Here is a 19,452-nt window from a genome sequence, read left to right as displayed (position 1 = left end):
TTCATCATAAGGCACGATTAGGAATGTTAATTCAGCCCATTATAGATTAAAATTTTATTGACATTTCAATTCCAACAATTAGGCACACATCTTCCTTTGGAAAAATTAAGGCTTAATTTTCTGAACTGACAATAACCAAAACAACAGATAACAGAGACAGATTTTTGGAATAAGTACCCATCCTCAATCATACACGCTTCCCTTTCAGATCAAAGTATGAAGTGATTTTCCAAGGAAGAAAAAGTGCAATTGATTGGTAGCAGTTGATTCATGAGGGGATGTGGAAATCACAGGGCATATTCAGAATGGAAAACCACAAGTACATTTGCCATTGCTTAAGGCGGAAAGGCCCACTAGGTGTAATACATACCACAACGCTGTTTTTCTTCACTTCAGGCGGACTTGTATTCTCAAATTAAGAAAAGTTCCTGCCAGCCCAAAACAGAGGGCCCAATAGGGAGCAGGGGGTCTTTCTTGAAGACTGGAGGATGGTTTACTAGCTTAAAAGGGAGAGGAGCCATAATTGCAGGGCCCAGAGCACCTTAACAGGAGGGAAGTAACCTCTGGGGGCGCACTCTCTAAACACAGAGGAAAAACCGCAATGACCACCTATCAGCAGATGAGGAAAAAAGTGGTTTTGGTACTCATTTAGTAAGCCAGTGAAGAGCCCTCGCCGGACAAACATTAAGCACTGGAGAGCGGCTGTTTAATCTCACCAGTGACTGGAGACAAGTAAACTGAAGGGAGATAGGGGAAGACAACAAGGAAGAAATGAGTAACGGGGCCAGGAGGAGAGTCAGGCAGAGAGCCAAGCTATGTGAAAAGACACACAGCCTTCCCAGAATGCACTGGACAAACTAGTACGGAAAATAGAAGACTAAAACATAAGCCTTCCTATCAGTAGTTAGCGTCTAAGAAGAACACTGGTCATGGCTTTGCCTTTTTAACCGCATTGCACCCATCATATATACCTAAATACGTTAACACATTCCTCCATTCTGCCTATAAGAAAACCCAGAACAGCCTTTTCACTCAATTTGAAATCAAAGCATTTAAGGATTTGAATAAAATTAGCAAATATCTATTGGTAATCTTTATTTATTAATTTGGTTACACCTACTAACAATTACATTTCATTTAAAATATACTATTTTTTAATAAGATTTTAAAAATAAAAATAAAATATACTATTTTTTCACTTTCACATTCCAAGCAACTTATTCAAATTCTTCACACACTGTCAAGACCTCAGTATCCATCACAAGGCTGTTCTCTGAGACACTTAAGACCTTTTCCCAGCACTCGTCATCTTCATTTCAGGTGAGTGAGACGCACAGCTTTCTGTGTGTGTGTGAAGCTGTTACTGGCTGTCTTATCTGAACATAACTTGTGTGAGTCTACTCAGGGTTATTCCTTCCCTCTCTGGAGAGCTGAAAATTAGAACTATTCTTTAATACTGTATCACAGGATAAATACATTTAGTTCCATAAGAAACACAATTGCGAAGTCATTAAAAGCAGTCAAGAATTTGAAATTACCAATAAGGATTGAGGGGCAGAGCTCCCAGATGGCTATTACTAACTTTAAGAAGGAGAAAGAGCAACCAGAATAGGTGGAGTCAAGATTAGTTCCTGGAGAACTTCCTTAAATATATAGTTTTTTTCCTATTAAAAATTTTTTAATTTATTGACTTCAGAGAGGAGGGGAAGCGGGGGAGAGAGTGAGCGAGCGAGCGAGCACGAGCAGGGAGCTGTTCCACTTACTGATGCGCTCATTGGCTGACCCTGCACGTGCCCTGACTCGAGGGATCAAACCCGCAGCCTTGGCTCGCATCAGGATGATGCTCTAACCAACTGAGCTACCCGGCCAGGGCTCCGTTTTTTAATTTTAATGTTCAAGAAACCTGTATTTGTTACCAGTAATAGTATTCTAAAGCCAATGATTTTCTTTTGTTTTTTTAAATTGTGATAAAATCTTAAATATGTGGCTTTAACCAAAGCAAATATAAATGTAGACATGTCATGAAATTGTGTAAATTTTTGACAAAGATCAAATCACATAATTAGGAGGCCTGGGCACTAACCTTTAAGACACAGTATCAATTGTAACTGTAAAATGGAAACAATGGTATTGTGCCAGTAACACAACTATAAGGTCAAAGAGGGTTGAAGAAAGGAATCTGGTTTAATTTCCTGTCTCAGGCAACTAACACTTTGAAAAGGCAGAAGTGGTCTTACTGGGAAAAAGAGCAAAGAAAAAGAAGACAAAAAGTTTAGGAAAAAATATTGAAGAAAGTACAGCATTCTTCAAAATCCACAGCTATTCATACTCATAAAATCTTATTGAAGCCCAGAATGCTGATGAGCATTTATTTTCCCCTGCAATACTTTTAAAGTCTCTGTGTGTGTGTGTGTGTGCGCGTGCACGCGTGCGCTAAAAAGTCCAATTTCAAAACCTCCAGTCGTTCAGGGTCCAACAACCATAAACCTCCCCAAACCCTATGAGAGAACTAAACTACACCCCGTGTTCGTACCACTCCTGCAAAGACACTGAGGTAGGCTCCCAAAAGCAACTACGTCAGTGTTGAGATATTATCAAAGTCCCTTTCCCCTAGACGAAAATGGTGCCAAGCAACAGAAATCAAACTGTCATTTATCTTTCTATTCTCTGGCGATACCGATGTGTTCACATGCCCTGACCCTGTGTCTGACGATTCGCCTTTCTGCTTTCTGGTCCTACAGTCAGCATTAAGATTTTGTTAGTGTGTGTTAGGACAGCGATTACTCTCAGATTCATCTGGCAGAATTACTTCTACAGGGAAGGCGTGTGACAAACATTGCACACTCACTGAGTGAGCCCTGCAGTGTCTGAAGCGTCACTGTCTTACCATGTTGTACCAGGCGCTGACGATGTATTTCTCCTCCATCTCTCTCTGACTCTTCGTTTTCTCATATTCTTTCTAAAACACAAGCAAGCAGAAACATGTAAAGATGAAAAACAATTCCATATCAGTCAAAGAGTCACAATGAACTCTCTAAATTAATGGAGACAACGGCATATATCAAGTCTTCTAGAAAAAAAGAATAAAAACTCAAATACCCTATTGTATGGTACAGTAAACTACCTCTAATGAGTGGAACTGTCGGTCCCGCTCCTGAAGCTGGTTTTTCAGAGCTTGTATTTCTGGTGCTGCTCCTTGATTCTGTTTAGGATCTAAGGTACGGATAACCTATGAAAATTAACAAAAGAAAAATTTTAAGTCTCAAACTGACAGAATGTAACATCTAAGGAAGCACTTATTTTTGAAAAAATGAAAGATAAACCAACCTTATGAAAATGAAAGTTATAAGGATACTTTAAAATTTGAATGTATGAAATAATATTCAGTTGTAACTTTTAATTATATAAAACTTTTTAATTATGGAAAAGAATCAAGTATAAGAAGTCACTGTCACCTGAAATTAACACGTTCCACTGCAGCAAACACTACTGACAGCTGTCGGCCCCTTCCCCTTCCTCTGCTTTGGTCGGCTAGCCCTCTGCCCCTGGTCCGACGTGTACTTAGTACGAGGGTCCTGATGGTTTAAAAGCCTGTCATTGTGACCCATCTCTTCTGCCAGTGGCTCGGTTTATGCGTGGGCATGTGACATAATTCTAGCTGGCCAACTAGAGATCTTCCGGGAAAGGTCTTTTTGCTTTATGGCCCAACACTTTTACTACCAAAAATAACCAAACCTACGGAAAACTCTGAAACAGCAGAACAATAAAAACCCATTTCCTTTAACACAGATTCACCAATTACTGTACTTCCACATTTGATTTCTCTTTCCCAATCCAGCACCCAAAGATTAATGCATTACATTTGGTCCTTAGATCCCTTTGGGCTTTTACAAATCACAGCAGCCTCTTGTGTCCATCCCCCCCCCAATGCTTGTTTCTTTTTCATGACCCGGACTTTTATCCAGACTCTGCATTTATCTGATGATTTCCTGAAAGTGTTATTTAATCTATTACAGTAACCGCATTTTCCCTGGGACCTGAAAGTTAATCTGGAAGACTGCTTCGGTTCAGGTTAAATGTTATTGGGCAATGATACTCCATCAAAAGGCACAAGACGTTGGCTGCCCTACAATTAGTGCAGGTCATTCTGATTAGTAGTGAAGGTGGTGACTGCCACTTATTTCCTACATAAAGGCTCATTTTCTTCTTGGTAGTTGTTGTTCTTCCAATTCTCCGCATGAGGAGTCAGTGAAACACGATCAGAAAGTGAGGCGAGATGCCCACGGATGCATACTTACACTTTTAGCTTTCTCTAAGTATTTCTTATATCGTTCTTCCATCTGCTTCATTTCCTCTTCTTTCTTCCGTAGAGCTTCCTGTAATTCTTCAATTTTTAAGGCTGCAGGTGAGCAGTAAAAAACAATTTTTTTAGATTGTAACTTTAAAAAAGTTTCAACTAATAGTAAGTAGTTAATAGTTTTGAGAGATTGATCTATTCCTATAATTCTTTTTTTAAAAAATAATTCATAATTCTTTTTGAAATTTTTTTTCTTATAAACAAAAACTCCAGTATGAAAATGCTTAAATTAAAAATCACCCACTGATGGATGAAAGGATACATAAAAGGTGGTATATACATGAGATTGAATGTTATTCAGCCTTCATTCTGATACATGCTACAAAATGGAGACATGATACTAAGTAAAAATGAAATACATTATGCTAAGTGAAATAAGCCAGACACGAAAGGACAGATATTGTTATGTTTCTACTTATATGAATGGAAATAACTAAAATAGTCAAATTCGCAGAGACAGAAAGTGGTTAACAGGGGCTGGGGGTACAGAGTTCAATCTGGGAAGATGAAAAGGTTCTGGGGATGAGGGTAGTTGCACAACTATACCGGGCAGTTGGGTAATTAATTGTGGTTGTGCAACGTGAATATACTTAATGCCACTGGACTGTACACCTAAAATGGTTTAAATGGTCATTTTTATGTTATATGTATTTTATTGCAATAAAAAGGTAAAAGTCTGTGTCTTGCTCCAACTTCCACACAAGAGAATGAATGAAGTCATTAATTCACACATTTTATCTGTGAAAACTTCAAGAGAAGTAAAAGTTTGACTTAGCATTCAACTACACTATGAAAATAATTTCATAAAATATTCATTAGCATTCATTGTTAAGGAAAAATACAACTATAATTAGAAATTTAAGAATTATTGTGAAGATGATTATATACTCTTTTTATAAATAAAGCAAATCCTTTAATGGCTAGAATATGTAATAGGGCCTATTTCTAAAATAAACAATTTCATGTAAACTTATCATTAGGATAATGTCAGGCCAACCAATTTAAAACTATGCTAATTAGGAAAAACTCACAGCTGTTGTTAAATCTGGGCTCAAGATCTTCAATAATGGCTCTCTTCTTCTGCAGTTCATTATTGGCTTCATGCAGCTTCTCTCTGTAACAAAACATTTAACAAAATATAAAACACCAGGTCACCTACTACTATTATGCATCTTTTTCCAAATGAAAAATGTACATTTTTTATTTTGGGGATATATTTGCATAACACAGAACGCTATAAAACAAAGATGAAAAGATTAAGATTTTAATAGACTTTAAAAAATAAGTTAAAAAATAGAGACAAAATCTGAGAGTTTGAAGCAGTTACTTCTTTGACATAAACCCGCACAAGAGGGCACAAAGAACTTGATCTTTATGTTTGCCCCAGCAATAAGGATATTGTAAAAATTAAGCTGAAAACTTTGCAGAGGTTTACAACGCAAAATCTTATTGCAAAAAGGTGAAATTCTAAAAATAAGAACAGAAAGAGCACTATGCCAACAGAAAAGAAGGATCCAGCCCTGGCTGGTGGGACTCAGTGGACTGAGCGCTGGCCTGCGAACCAAAGGGTCACTGGTTTTCCCAGCCAGGACACGTGCCTGAGTTGCAAAAAAAGGACACACGAAACTACATGGGTAGATAATACAGAACGTTGAGCACAGAAGTCAGATACAAGAGGGCGATATGGAATGGTCACACTTACGTGACCTTCAGAAAGTGACAAAACTGATGAAAAGTGATTGAGAGCAGCACAGTGGCTACTTTGGGGATGTAATCAATCAATGAGAAGGAAGAATGAAAAATCCTGGTGGGTTGCTGGAAATATTCTATATGTTGACAGGGTTACCTATGAATGCAGGAAAACATTTATCAAGGTGTTTGTAGACTTAGCAATGAGGATTTGTTAAGTACTTTACTGTATTTAAGTTATATCCCAATACAAATGTGAAAAAATACATTAACTGAAAGTTTTTTCCTGGTATTTCTATATGTGTATTTCTCCCTATACACTATTTAGCATGGCATTCTGTAATATGAAAGAGAAAAAAGGGCTGCCAAAATACAGAAAAATGGAAAATAGAGTACTTTGTTTTCTCTATTTCTAGTCTTTTCAATGCATAATACAGTAGTAAATCTTTTTCTTTTTCAACAATTTCTTGAGGGTATGGCACACACACACATACATACATACATACATATACACAGGGTGGGGTAAAAGATTTACAGTGGAGTACACAAAACAGACTTTATTCTTGTGTTATTATTTACTAATTACTGTATTATTTTCCATATGAACTGTAAAATTACTTTTGTCCCATCCAGCATACACACACACACACACACAAAGAAATTTATATAGTTTAAAGAGCGAGAAAAACTAAGCTTAGGGAAGAAGTGAATTAAGAAACAGATTATCTCAGAACCGTGTGTCCCCATCCCCCTGCTCAGCGGTAACCAAAATTCAAAATTTCAATCATTCTAATGATTTTTGTGAGAGGCCTTTGTACTCCTAAACAATGCATTGCTTAATTTAGCCCGATTTTTAACTTATACATTATTTACACTGTATGTACACTTCTGTGGCGTCCACCTTTTATTTAACATTACGCTCTTGAGAGGCACCTGTGTTGTTGTGTTAGCCCTGGGTTGCCCGTTTCTACGGCTGTATTAGTGTTCTGTTGTTTGCATCCACCTCGTTCTATCTATCATTTTATACCTGGGAGTGCTTGTATTGTTTTTACTTCCTGTTACGACGAACAACGCTCTTCCACACTTTCCTCCACATGTCTCCTGGTACGCAGGGACAACAGCATCGCCAGGTATCTAGGGCGGTGATTCTCTACCGGTAGTTGCCCGAATTTTTAAAACACGCAATACCTGACTATTTAGTCAGGGGCACGGACCTCTTTTCCCTTGGACTGCCAAATATAAAAATGACAGCAGCCAACACAGCAATAGGTATTGGTCATGTAACAGAGTTATATCTTACTGGACAGGTTGCATAATAAGGCTGCATCTGATTGGTTAGTTCTTGGTACCAGACATCCTTGTGTACAAGTACGGGCACCTGATTTTTTAAGTCACTTTGGAGCAAAAAAGTAGGTAATTACCATCCTTATTTTTTAAAATGAATCAAAGTTATACTGATTTTTTTGTCAGATTGGCAGAAAATATATTTTTGGGTGTGCCACAGAATTTTAGTAGTTAGTTTGTGTGTGCCATGAGATGGGGAAGGTTGAAGACTGCTGAACGAGGGCACATGTAGGGGAGCGGAACTGTGGGTCACAGGATGCGTGCACGTCCTAGTTTAATCAGAAAACCGCTGCAACTCCGACCAGCAGCAGATGAGAATTACCACGGCTCAACATCTCTGGCAATACTTGGTCTGTCAGTAAGTACCAGATTGGTAAAACGGTCCCCATCGTCGTTTTAGGTTTGTGTGAGACTGACTGTCTTTTAAGATGTCGACGGGCCCTGTGACTCCTGCAAAGACATGGTGAAGTCCTAATCCTCGGTACCTGTGAATGTGGCATTTGGAAATAGGGTCTTTGCAAATGTAATTAGTTAAAATGAAGTCATACTGGAGCAAGGTGGGCCCTGCATCCAATTACTGGTATCCCTGAGAGCCGTAAGAAGACACAGACATCCAGAGAGAAGAATGCCACATGAAAATGAAGACAGAGACCGGAGTGATGCATCTACAAGCCAAGGGACGACAAGGGGTGCTGGCAGCCAGCAGAAGCTGGGAGAGGGGCCTGGAACAGATTCTCCCTTAGAACTTACAGAAGGAACCAATCCTGTTGATGCTGTGATTTCAGACTTCTATTAGAGAATAAAATTCTATTGTTTTTAGCCACCTAATTTGTGGAAGTATAACAACCACAGGAAATGAATACAGGCCTCATCTCTAATAAATTACTTTTGATGATTTTACCACGTCAATGACTGAACAATGACTGAACACAAAAAATGGTCAGACCATAGTTTTATGAAACAACAGGTATTCTATTTTTTCCAATAAAGGAATGGGAAATGAAGAGAGGGCAGAATTCAGCACTAAATCTTGACTCTAGGTAACCCCACAACGGCTGGGAGGTAACCTTCTCTGTTCTAATACATTAAAAATCTGCCCACTGTTACACTTGCCCGCAAGTGTTAGTTGCAAGGAGTATCTCACCTTCCCCACATTAAAAAAAAAGGGAAAAAAAACCGCATGAGGTAAACTGCCAAACTACGGAATTTCTTTCCAATCTCAGAAGAGTAAGTCAAAATTATCTCCTGAATACCTGGTTTATTTAGTATAACATTTTAACATTCTGACAGGCGGCAATTCACGGTCACCCTGCACCCAATGCTTGCAGGGAGAGTGTTGCTAGAAAGTGATAGGAAGGGTTAAATTTGTTACTGGCTGCAAGAAAAATCACGAAACATTCCTCACTTGTCAACCTCAGCTAAAGATAAAGAAGGACGAAGATTTCTTTTTCATGAGAAAACAAACATAACATTTTGAAATTTATTCCATCATTTAGATTAAAAAGTCATGTTCAGGTATGTCTGAGATTTAAGGAAATGTTTGATAATCTGCTATTGATAAGCTTTATAACACTTTTTATGAAACCCAAAAGTCCTGTAAACCAGAAGGCTGTGGGTTCAATTCCTGGTCAGGACACATGCCTAGGCCGTGGGTTTGGTCCCTGGTCTGGGCACCTGTGAGAGGCAAACCAATCGATGTTTCTCTCTCCCCTCCCCCCTTCCCCTCTCTCTAAAAATCAGTAAGCACATCCTCAGGTGACAGGAAAAAAAGAAACTTTACTTAAAAAGGAACATTCAGTTGGCCATACTCCAGAGCTGGCAAACTATGGCTAGCGGGCCAAATTCAGCCTGCTGCCTGTTTTTTCATATAAAGTTTTACTGGAACAGGGTAGCAACATTAGCTTACATATTAACTAAGGCTGCCTCCAAGCTACAACTACAGCGCCAAGGGATTGTGACAAAGACCACGTCTTGCAAAATCGAAAGTAACTACTATTTGGCCCTTTACAAAAAAAGGTTTCTGACTCCTGATCTAGAGTGTCTCAAACTCCTAACTAGGTTGTAAGTTCTGTCATGAAGTTATAAAACCCATTAATCTCATTTGAAAGCCGCTCTAAAGCAGTCATTGCTTTGATTTGAGGATCTCGGGTGGAGACGGCCCTTTAGACACTATTAACAGGTGTCTTACAATGTTCTGTATCTTCAAGGGACACTCTAGCCATTGCCTGGGTACTCTGTAACCACCCAGCATAAAACCTCCTGTTTCACCACATAACAGAATGAACCTCAGTAGCTTTTATACTTACAGATGTTCTTCAAGTTTCTTTTTTAGAAGAACTGACTGAAAATAGAAAATAAAAATATTTTATTAACATTTTTACTACTAACGATTATTTTCTAAAAATTAAGAGCATAGTAATAACTCACTCTGAGTGAGCCCTCAGTAATTTCTTTGGTCCAAGAGCTCAAAACACACAATGTACCCAAATTTATGTCACTTTGATAAGGGAGAGAGCAGCCTGTAAGTGACAGCTATCACTATAAAATACCCAGAAACTGCACATCTGAATTCTCTATTTATAGTCAGGGAAACAAATTAAAAAGCCACTTATGTACAGACCTAATATCCTTGGACTCTGGAGGGAGGCAGAATGCTAATGATAACGGGCTTTCCGTTAGCCACTTTTTATGCTGCTTTCCTTGTATCATGATGAAGTCTGGAATCAATTTTCATAAGTACTTATGACTTAATCAGAGATTTACAAATATGCACAGGGTACAAATAATTTATATGATGCCATGGGAATATGAAGGGTTATATCTACACAGAATTGAATATGCTAGAAAATGCAGCTTTGGGTATTAAAAAAAAAAGTCTCCTAAAAAGGGGGAGATCAGAAGTGACCTAAAAATAATCATAAATAGTGGCATCTATATAGGACCACTAGGTTTCACAGCTGAACTTAATACCTGTAAGGTACATATAATTAGTGAATTCTACAAAGCATTTCATTTTGAGATAAATGGTTACATAATTCTGTCAAACCCAAATAATAGGCTTATTAAACAAATTGTTCAATCAATAGCAGTGCTGAGGAGAAAACACACCACACACTAAGTTCTTCAATTTTCACTCACCCTATTTGACAATGATTACCGCAACTGTTATTTATTCAAGTCCACTCTAATACAGGTCTGGAACATTTCAAATTCATTGCTTTGCTCAGTACTTAGCTATAGCTAGACCAGTGGACCACCAAGACCTCTATCGCCACTCCCCCAAATATAAAAAAAGATAATAACCCCATTCACTTCCAATTATGCTTGTTCCTTCTTTAGCACACAGGGCAAAATGAAAATACTTTCTAAATACTTTCACTTTAATTTTGCACTTGTGCTTTGATTAATCTCTGCAAAATTAATTTTAACCCGAGATAACACATAATAAAGTAACGGTTTAATGAGTGGTTAATGTGCAGGTACTGCGCTAAAGCACGTCATATACATGGTCTCACGTTAACCCCACAACACTGGGCACCGTTAGCCCGTCTTAGAGTTGAAGATGGTGAGACCGGGGGCACAGTCAGTGGTTTTCAAGGAGCAGATATCCTTTAAATATCTTATCCATGAAGCACATAAACCCATAAGGCAAGTTATACTGGTATGTTCATTTTGCATGAAATTCCCATAATTTAAAATTTTAATAGTATCAACTATGATGGCAGATAATATATAAATAACAAAATTGCTCAATATATAGAAACGAATAGGAAGCCATACTTACAATAGCCTTGAGCAGAAACCATGCCAAGAGACAGAGAGGACATATTAGTATGAAGCAAACACAGCAGCCAATAGAAGGAACGATTTAGTAATTCATGAACAGAAGTAAAAGATATGCATTTTTTCAAAACTGTACACTTTTCTTTCTTCTATGGTCTCCTCATCCTGTCTTGTTCTCTGGAGTTTTATACACTGTGGCTAGCTCAAATTATCCATGTGACTGGATATAACAATGCTTTTCTGCTTCCATGCTAAAAATAAATGACATAAAAATAATAATAAAAATGTGCAAACCATCCTACTCTAACTTAAGGTTACTGAAAGGACTGTGCTTTGGGTAACAGCAATAAGTAGAAATTATGGTGTTCTTCAGAGGGGACCAATTCCATTTGGCAGGTTATTCTATGTATTACGTATTCCTGAGATGCGGCACAGTGGGTTAGTGGAAGAGAATACAGAAACATCAAGAGTCTGCTGAGGGAGAGAACCACGTATCCTGTACCACACTGCTTCTCTACACCACTCTGAGCGATGTCATCAGAATAGGGAAAGTTTCTCTCTGAGTATTTCCTATACGTAGAAAAGAGATCCGAGAGAATTTCTAAGAATTTAGGGCAAGACATCTCTTGAGTACCTGGGCCATCAAACAAAGGGACCAATCTGTGCAAATTGTGCTTTATAAAACTTGCATTTCACTCCTGAAATACGTTCTCTTAAAGTAATGGCAAACACCATATGTAATTAGATTTGATTACCGCAGTAATACTTAACCAGGCTATGCAAAATTATTTTTTACAGAATAAATTTCTTTAGGTTTCTTTCAATGTAAGAGACTCGAGTACACAGGTTATTGCTACAGCAGTAAGGCTGAGCTGACACTGATGTTTCACCGTTTTACTTTCTATGCACCACGGGCCCTTCTCCTCTCGACCACAACAAATCAACAAAAGACTTGTCAAACTTTCAAAGGCCAAAATCTCAAGTTTACATTTACACATGTGAGAGACCTAGAGATTTCCCTGAACTAAGAAATGTTAGCCACTCTGGCTCATCTCTAAGACATTCTTAGTTCGGCTTATTAATATTGAGCATTTTAATACACAAATGGTCTTGCTTCGTGTCTCTATGATTTGGCGTTCTGGATTGAAGCATGTGTTAAAAGTAAACCATGACACTTCAAACTAGTTCCACTTTAATAGGGAACAAGGTAGTTTAAATGTTGGTGACAATTTCAGGAAGTGGAAATCAACCTGGGAATCTAAGCACTATCAACATGTTAATTAAGAAGGAACCAAAACCAGTGCAAACAAGAACATGCTGCCAATATAAGCTCATAAATCTGATGAAACTCCTCAAAATAGGTCACTAATGAGCTTTTTATATCCAATATTCCGGGGTTTTAAGCACTGTACTAGTTTAACTCTCCCTCCTATGACTCCTCTTGTCCTTATACCCTCTTAGATTCATAAAGCTGATAACGGGGTATATCTAATGTTGATGTGGATCCCCCAAATGATTCTACCAATGGGAACAACCAAACAGGCTTACACTCGAAAGCCAGAGTTTATAGCAAATTACACTGGCAACAGCAAATAACAAACCCAAACCCAACTGGCTGCAGCAAAGATCAGTCACTAAAATTCAGGTTTCCCCCCATCTTTACATTATTTTTGAGCACTTTAGAGTCACAGCTCTATTGTACACTGCCCATTAAATGTAAGGAATTGGCAAAATTCGATTGGCTGGCACTTCCGTCGTTTGCACTGATTGCCCGCTCCCTGCTGCGTGAGCGCCGTGACAGAGTGGGCATGAGGACGTGAAAAAGACCTAGGAGCTGGTCCCACACGTTTACGAGATGCTAAATTTCGGGGTGCCGGTCAAGCAGGCAGGGCTACAACAGATACACCGAGTGCTAAGGAAATATTTAAAAACGCCAGTGAACTTGTATGTCAGTGTGTTATTAGGGGTAGCAAGAGGGACTCAGAATTTAGAGATGATGTGATTCTAGGGATGACATTTTTCTTAAATATCGATTTCACATCAAAAATTTTTACTTGAACACGCTTTCTACCAGCATTTTTTTGACCACAGAGAAAACCCTATACTTTTGAGTACTGAGCTGAGCACTTGTAAAACATAAAGCTCAATTAATTTCTTAGTTGATCGCTACAAATGAACTTCTGATTCCCAGCAGAGTAAATTTGAAAGAGATAAAATACCATCTGGCTCTTTTAATAAGGAACGCTAGTAAAAGGAAAACACTTTCTTTCCTACAAGCCACACAAGGACAAATCATTTTGATAGAGGACATCAGTAAAATACCGAAAGTGAGTAGGCTTTGTTAGCACTGGAATTGTTGGACCGTGGTTGGTACAAATTCAAACTTACATCTTCTGCCTTCGATCCTTGATCCTGTAAAGATTTCTGCAGTTCTTCAACTTGTGACTGTACTTCCAGAAGTCTCTGATTCACCAGCCTAGAAATCGAACGCACATTAATTTTCCAAACTCTGACTTATGTCATTTCCCTTAGGTTGTCAGACTGGGTAGAGAGACAGTATATTAGCAAAACAAAGCCTCAGGCTGTAATAGCAGTAGCTTACTTTTTTGAGTGTTTTGCATAGTGCTTGGTAATTTCTACGATGATTTCCAATGTACTGTTTTGTGGATACATTCTGCTGAACTGATGCACCTACGCTTATCTACTTATCTGAAATTCACTTGACATCTTTTATTCAAACTATATGTCAGGCACTATGTTCAGCACTCGTGTAAAAGATCTTTGCACTCAGAGAATTTGGTGGGGAGGCAAAACATAAATAAATAAAATATGAAATCAATACTTCAGTGTAGGGCACAGAGGCACAAAAAGAATGAGAACTGCTCAGAGAAGCAGAACCGCACCTACCTGCGCACAGGAACAGGACAGGCTGGACTTAAGCTGAGACGAGAATAATAAATACAGTATGTGGTTAAAGGTAAACACGGGGATTCAAGACAGAGAACTGAGCATGTCCAAAGTACACAGAGAAATGAGAGGGCGCCACACGGTCGGCAATGGGATGGCTGAAGAGGTTACGAGGAGTAAGAATGGCTGAAGATGAAGGCAGAGAAGAAAGCGAGTGGTGGGGTGCAACCCTGTGTAAGGTGCAAAAGCGTTTGGAATTTATCCTAAAATCTGGCCTCAAATTTGCTGGAACTGGAATAACCCAGCCAGTCTCCAATGATGCTGATCTGAAGCTTGATCTTCATAAATTCTCCAGGTCATTGTGATGCAGCATTCAGGAGACCAGTCTGATTCCCCAGGTCTTGGGTAATGTTGCGGATTGCAAGAAGAAAGAAACACGATCAGACGCTATTTCAGAAAAGGTCACTTTGGTATGAGAGTAGAAGATGTATTAAAAAGGTCAAAGAGCAGGTATGCATGCCCAGAGGAGGCTATTACAATCACCAAAATATGCCTAACATAGAAGGAAATAGAGGAGAAAAATGTATTGGAAAGGCACAAGAACACAGGGAACGAAAACTAACACTTAGAATATTGACTAGGAAGAGTATAAAGGAAAGTGGAAGAGGAAGAAGGTGGCCCATGGCAGATCACCAAGCACAGGGTACAGAGAGGAACCTCACCCTGGAGCATAATAAGAGAATCGGGAGAGACAGAAGACAGGGAGGGGTGTTACTGAAATTTAAAAACAAAGTTTGAGGAAGGAGGAAATGATCAACAACAATGAACACAGCGGAGAGATGAGAAAAAGATAGTCTTGATTGCTCCCACCAGATTGGCCCTGTAAAAGATTACTGGATATTTCAGTGAGAAATAATTTAGTGAAATGGTAGTAGTAAAAGACAGACTGCCCCAAATTAAGAACAAAACAGGGCAATGAGTACTTAGAATTCAAACAAAGTTTTAAAAGACTTTTTTTCTTACTCAAGAAGTTACAAGAAATTCTGATCATAAACTTATGTCATATAATTTAGTGAGAATTGGAGTAAACAGGAAGTGTGATATCTGAGTGGTTTTCAACAGTGATAGAATTACCCGACAAACCATATTCAATATGAAAAAAGGGACATAAGTACACTACTAATGGTAACTTTGTCTTATCTTTTCAGAAAGCAATATGGAAATGTGTATCAAACTATAAGACTATTTCAACTATCCATTCTAGCCATTTTTGAAAGTACTCAGTCAACAAATATTGTGAGCCTATTAGGTGGAAGCCACTGTAAATGTCATAAAACATAATCAATTAGTCCATACCAAGATGTTCTTTGGAAAGACTTGAAAACAACTAAAAATCCAAGTGATGGGGAATGAACAAACATAATGGTAAAAGTGTTGAAAGTTTGAAGTAGCTTTAATTCATGATTAGAAAGAGAAAACGGTAGGGCTTTAGTATCATTTTGCTTGAAGAAATAAAGAGGGAAATATTATTATAAAAAGGCACAATACTTTTGGCAAGCCTGCCCATAAATGGAGAAATAGATTACAGTACTCTTACAAGGAAATGGAATAACACATTATAACGTCTCAAAATACAATTCATGTCTTCAAGGAAATCAGAATCAAAATGCAGATGAGGAGAGGACACCTGTGGCTATGTGAGGCTGCCTATATACATTCCTACCTGTTCTCTGTCTCCAGCTCATTCTTGCGTAGATTGGCATCATCCAGAAGGCTCTGCAATAAGGCAATTTTTTCATTGTCTGAACCCTCTTGGTTAAGTTTTAACATCTTGTTCTCATGCTGAAGACGAATAAGTTTCTCCCTAAATGAGCAAAAGAAAAACTATTATCTGGTACATTAATACAATATAGTTATCTAAATCCAACTATGCATAGTTACACATTGAATTCATAGAACAGAAATTGAAAACAAAGTACCTCCAAAGAATGTAGCTTCTGTTGTAACTGGCTAAGACATTACATTTCAGGTCTTAAGTACTTTCTTTTTTAGAATGGATAATCTGAAGATAAGTCTCCAAATATGATTTGTAATGAAAGAGATTTTAAAAGCCTATTTCCTTTCTAGTATACATATTTAAACTATGAATGCATTTATACATTTGTTCTTCAGTTCTCACATACAAAAAAAGGATCTCTAATGTCAGACTCTTAAATTACTAATCATTTGGTGGCAAGATATAATATCCGAGGAAGAATGCCTTCAAAATATGCAGTCCATCATTCCTATGGATACGTAAAATTGTATTTTTTGTAACAGAACAGATTATCAGAACCAAGTTACTGGACTGTGTTGCTTGGGTTCCTTGTGTTTGCCTTTGAGGGATCAGCTTCCATTGAAGGATGTTAAAGGAAATAGCCACATAAAACTTGCCACTACGTTTACTGCAGGGATGATGTAACTGAATATTAATTCATATGGAGACACAACTGAAGATCTACTTCTTGAAAATACAATTCACTATTTAGTTTACATAGGGTCCTCTTCTGAGGGCCCAACGACGATACTCATACCAGATACTATGAAAAGCTGTGCTTCTCATGGAAAAAGAAAACACAAAAACAAAACAAACACATACACAAAACAGTCTGCTCTTATTTTGTAAACACCGTAGTCTTATAAAGCAATTTTACTTTTGCTGTTGAAAAGATGAAATGTCTGTGGCCCAACTCAAGCAATTGTGCGGAACTCAGTATGTTTTCTGTTCGGACAACAATGACATCCACATGTGTTTCACTGACAAGGAAAACACACCCATTGCAGGGGGAGGGGGGAGGGGAAAACAGAAACCTTCCATGACCCTATGGTACCAAATTATTACTGCTAAAACACAGCCTTCTAATTCTGTGCATACGTACACCCATGAAAACAATTCAAAGAAATGGACCACACAATACATCTTACATTGATATCTGCTATTTACACTTAAATTTTCACAATCTTTCCATGTCAGTAAATATGCTTCAGTATTTTAATTGTCATGTTAAAATGCATATATGAATCATTATTTATTTAATCAATACCCAATATATTTAGATTGTTTAGATTGTTGTAAATTTAGATTGTTCCCAATTTTGAGATTTAACATGCTAACAATAATCAGCTTTATAAATATACCTTTGTGCATATCCTCGGTTATTTCTTTAGGATTAATTCCCAGAGAAGTAATTTCTGGGTCAAAAGCTAGGCACATTTAGACAATATAAACTTTTTGTCAAAATGCTCAAAAAAAAAAAAAAAAAAAGTGGTACCACCACATGAGAAACAACTTTGTAATTATGCGTGGTGATGGATCTTAACTGAACTAGTTGTGGCAATTATTTCACATTATGTGAGGTCTGTCCAGAAGGTATCCAGCCATGTAATATGAAAAACAGACATTTACTGAAGAAGATAGAAGATACAAGAAATATTGTACACAGGACAATGATACCTCAGCCCTCTTCAAAGTAGGCACCTCAGAACCTCACACAGTTCTCCCAATTGACATCAGCGGCCCCATCGTATTTTCCTAAATCTCACTGACGGTCTGAAATCTCTTCCCTTTCAAAGGTGATTTTAGTTTTGGGAAAAGCCAGAGCCGCAGGGCACCAAATCTGTGCTGTAAGGCACTGAGTCACAAGGGAGATTTGATGTTTTGCAAAAAGACTGCACAGGACATGATGGATGAGCAGGCACCTTGTGGTGATAAAGCTGTCAATCACCAGCTGCCCATAGCTGCGGCCTTCTGAATCACCCAAATAGTTTCCACACAGGAATGTTCAAATTTAATGCAAAATCTGATGCAGATTCATTGCTCTACTCATTCAGTCATTTGAATGCAACAGCCACACAGTACACATGCTCATTCAAAGGCATCTACTGCCCCCATTGACTAACACAGTGAAGTTGTCATTATTCACGCATGCCCATTCCAGTCCACTTGCCTTGGCTGCCAGGTTCTCATTATATTAACAATGGCTGGACTTTTTCCGGACAGACCTCATGTACATTTATCACATCATTATGTTGCATATCTAAAACCAATACAACTAATATGTCAATTATATGTCACTTATTAAATAATTAACTTTTAAAAAGTTGTACCACTGTACTGCTTGAGTCTCCAATTTCTTCACACCCTAACATCAGTGAAAAGTATCATAATAGTTTTTGCAAATTTGCTAGGCACATTTCATTATCTATTAAACCTATTAGCCCACTGTCTATAACATAGGTTGCAAATTGTCATCCATTTTACCATTCTGTTATCTTGATAGCTCTTCTAGACACAGAGTATGTTTTAATTTGCATTGAGTTATACTCAAAAAAGCCATTTTATTTGTTGAGTCTTTATCATTGTTCCTCAGTTTAAAAATCCAACTGCAATAACTGTAAGCTTCCTTAAAAATTGTGTTTTGGACATAACAGTTTATTCATGAATATTCATAAATAATAACTGTTCATTCACTCAACACATCTTGTTGGTCCAATAAAAAGCACCACGTCAGATGGCAGAAAAGACAAAGGTATACGAAATGTTCCAGAGCTGGTGTTGAATTATACTCTTTGTCCATCTCAAATAATTGCTAACAACAATCAATTGGTAGTGCCTTCATCTTTTCCACAAGTATTTGAACGCCTATTGTAACTCACAGTTTATAAAACTCTTAAACAACCATTATATTATTTAATAACCCCAAGGAAATTATAAAGAATCAAGGCCAGTGTCAATTTAAAAAGGGGCAAATAAGTTCACAGAAGGTAAGAGCAATATTGAGATTCAGCATTTTCCTTCTCCTGGACATCTGGTGCCTCCTCACCAACTTTTTATTCTTAAACATAAAGCCAGATACATATTGAAAAAGATGGAATTTTACAAATGCCCTGACTAAATAAAAATGTAAGGTACTATTGAGGGGAGAGTTGTAGAGATGGGGGGGATGTTTCCTCCTGTCCATTGCATTTCATTTTTCCCAGATCAGTCTACATCATTAAAAAATCAATGTTAGTAACTAATTATCTTGCAGGTTGATGGCTAAATATAACCTTTGTTTTGGGGGTCAACTGGTTTTATCGCTAAATGTTTGCTAAAGGTGCCCAGCAGAGACAGCAGTTGGTGTGCACATGCGAAGCACTGTCCTACTAAAATGAGCAGATCGAGTCCCTTGGGCCAGTTGCAAAAGGCATCTAACATGCTGAGGTCAGGGACGCTCACTATTGAGCTCATGCTGAAAGTGCTAGTAATTAAAAAAAAAAAAAAAAAGGAAACGATCCTCTTGGTATTGTAGAAGAATCCGCTTTCTCCAGAAACACAGTGCGGTGTGACGGTG

General features: G+C 37.9%; 1 protein-coding gene across 6 annotated transcripts in view; it reads right to left on the bottom strand.

Annotated features, from left to right (window-relative positions):
- Positions 1 to 19,452, bottom strand: part of HOOK3 (hook microtubule tethering protein 3) — an 86,433-nt gene that overhangs the window by 9,659 nt on the left and 57,322 nt on the right. For all 6 annotated transcript variants that reach the window (XR_008425895.1, XR_008425894.1, XM_024578785.3 and 3 more), the window contains exons 15-21: positions 15,804 to 15,944; positions 13,562 to 13,649; positions 9,697 to 9,731; positions 5,389 to 5,471; positions 4,299 to 4,399; positions 3,125 to 3,229; positions 2,888 to 2,959 (exon numbers count right to left, since the gene is read on the bottom strand). Coding sequence is in view for 4 of the 6 variants with exons in the window: in XM_024578785.3 (XP_024434553.2) it covers positions 2,888 to 2,959; positions 3,125 to 3,229; positions 4,299 to 4,399; positions 5,389 to 5,471; positions 9,697 to 9,731; positions 13,562 to 13,649; positions 15,804 to 15,944 (625 nt within the window). In the remaining 2 variants the exon portion in view is untranslated. The remainder of the gene's footprint in view (positions 1 to 2,887; positions 2,960 to 3,124; positions 3,230 to 4,298; positions 4,400 to 5,388; positions 5,472 to 9,696; positions 9,732 to 13,561; positions 13,650 to 15,803; positions 15,945 to 19,452) is intronic.

Source organism: Desmodus rotundus, chromosome 13 (genome assembly GCF_022682495.2).
Source record: "Desmodus rotundus isolate HL8 chromosome 13, HLdesRot8A.1, whole genome shotgun sequence".
Classification (NCBI taxonomy): domain Eukaryota; kingdom Metazoa; phylum Chordata; class Mammalia; order Chiroptera; family Phyllostomidae; genus Desmodus; species Desmodus rotundus.
This window is presented reverse-complemented; position numbering and strand designations above follow the sequence as displayed.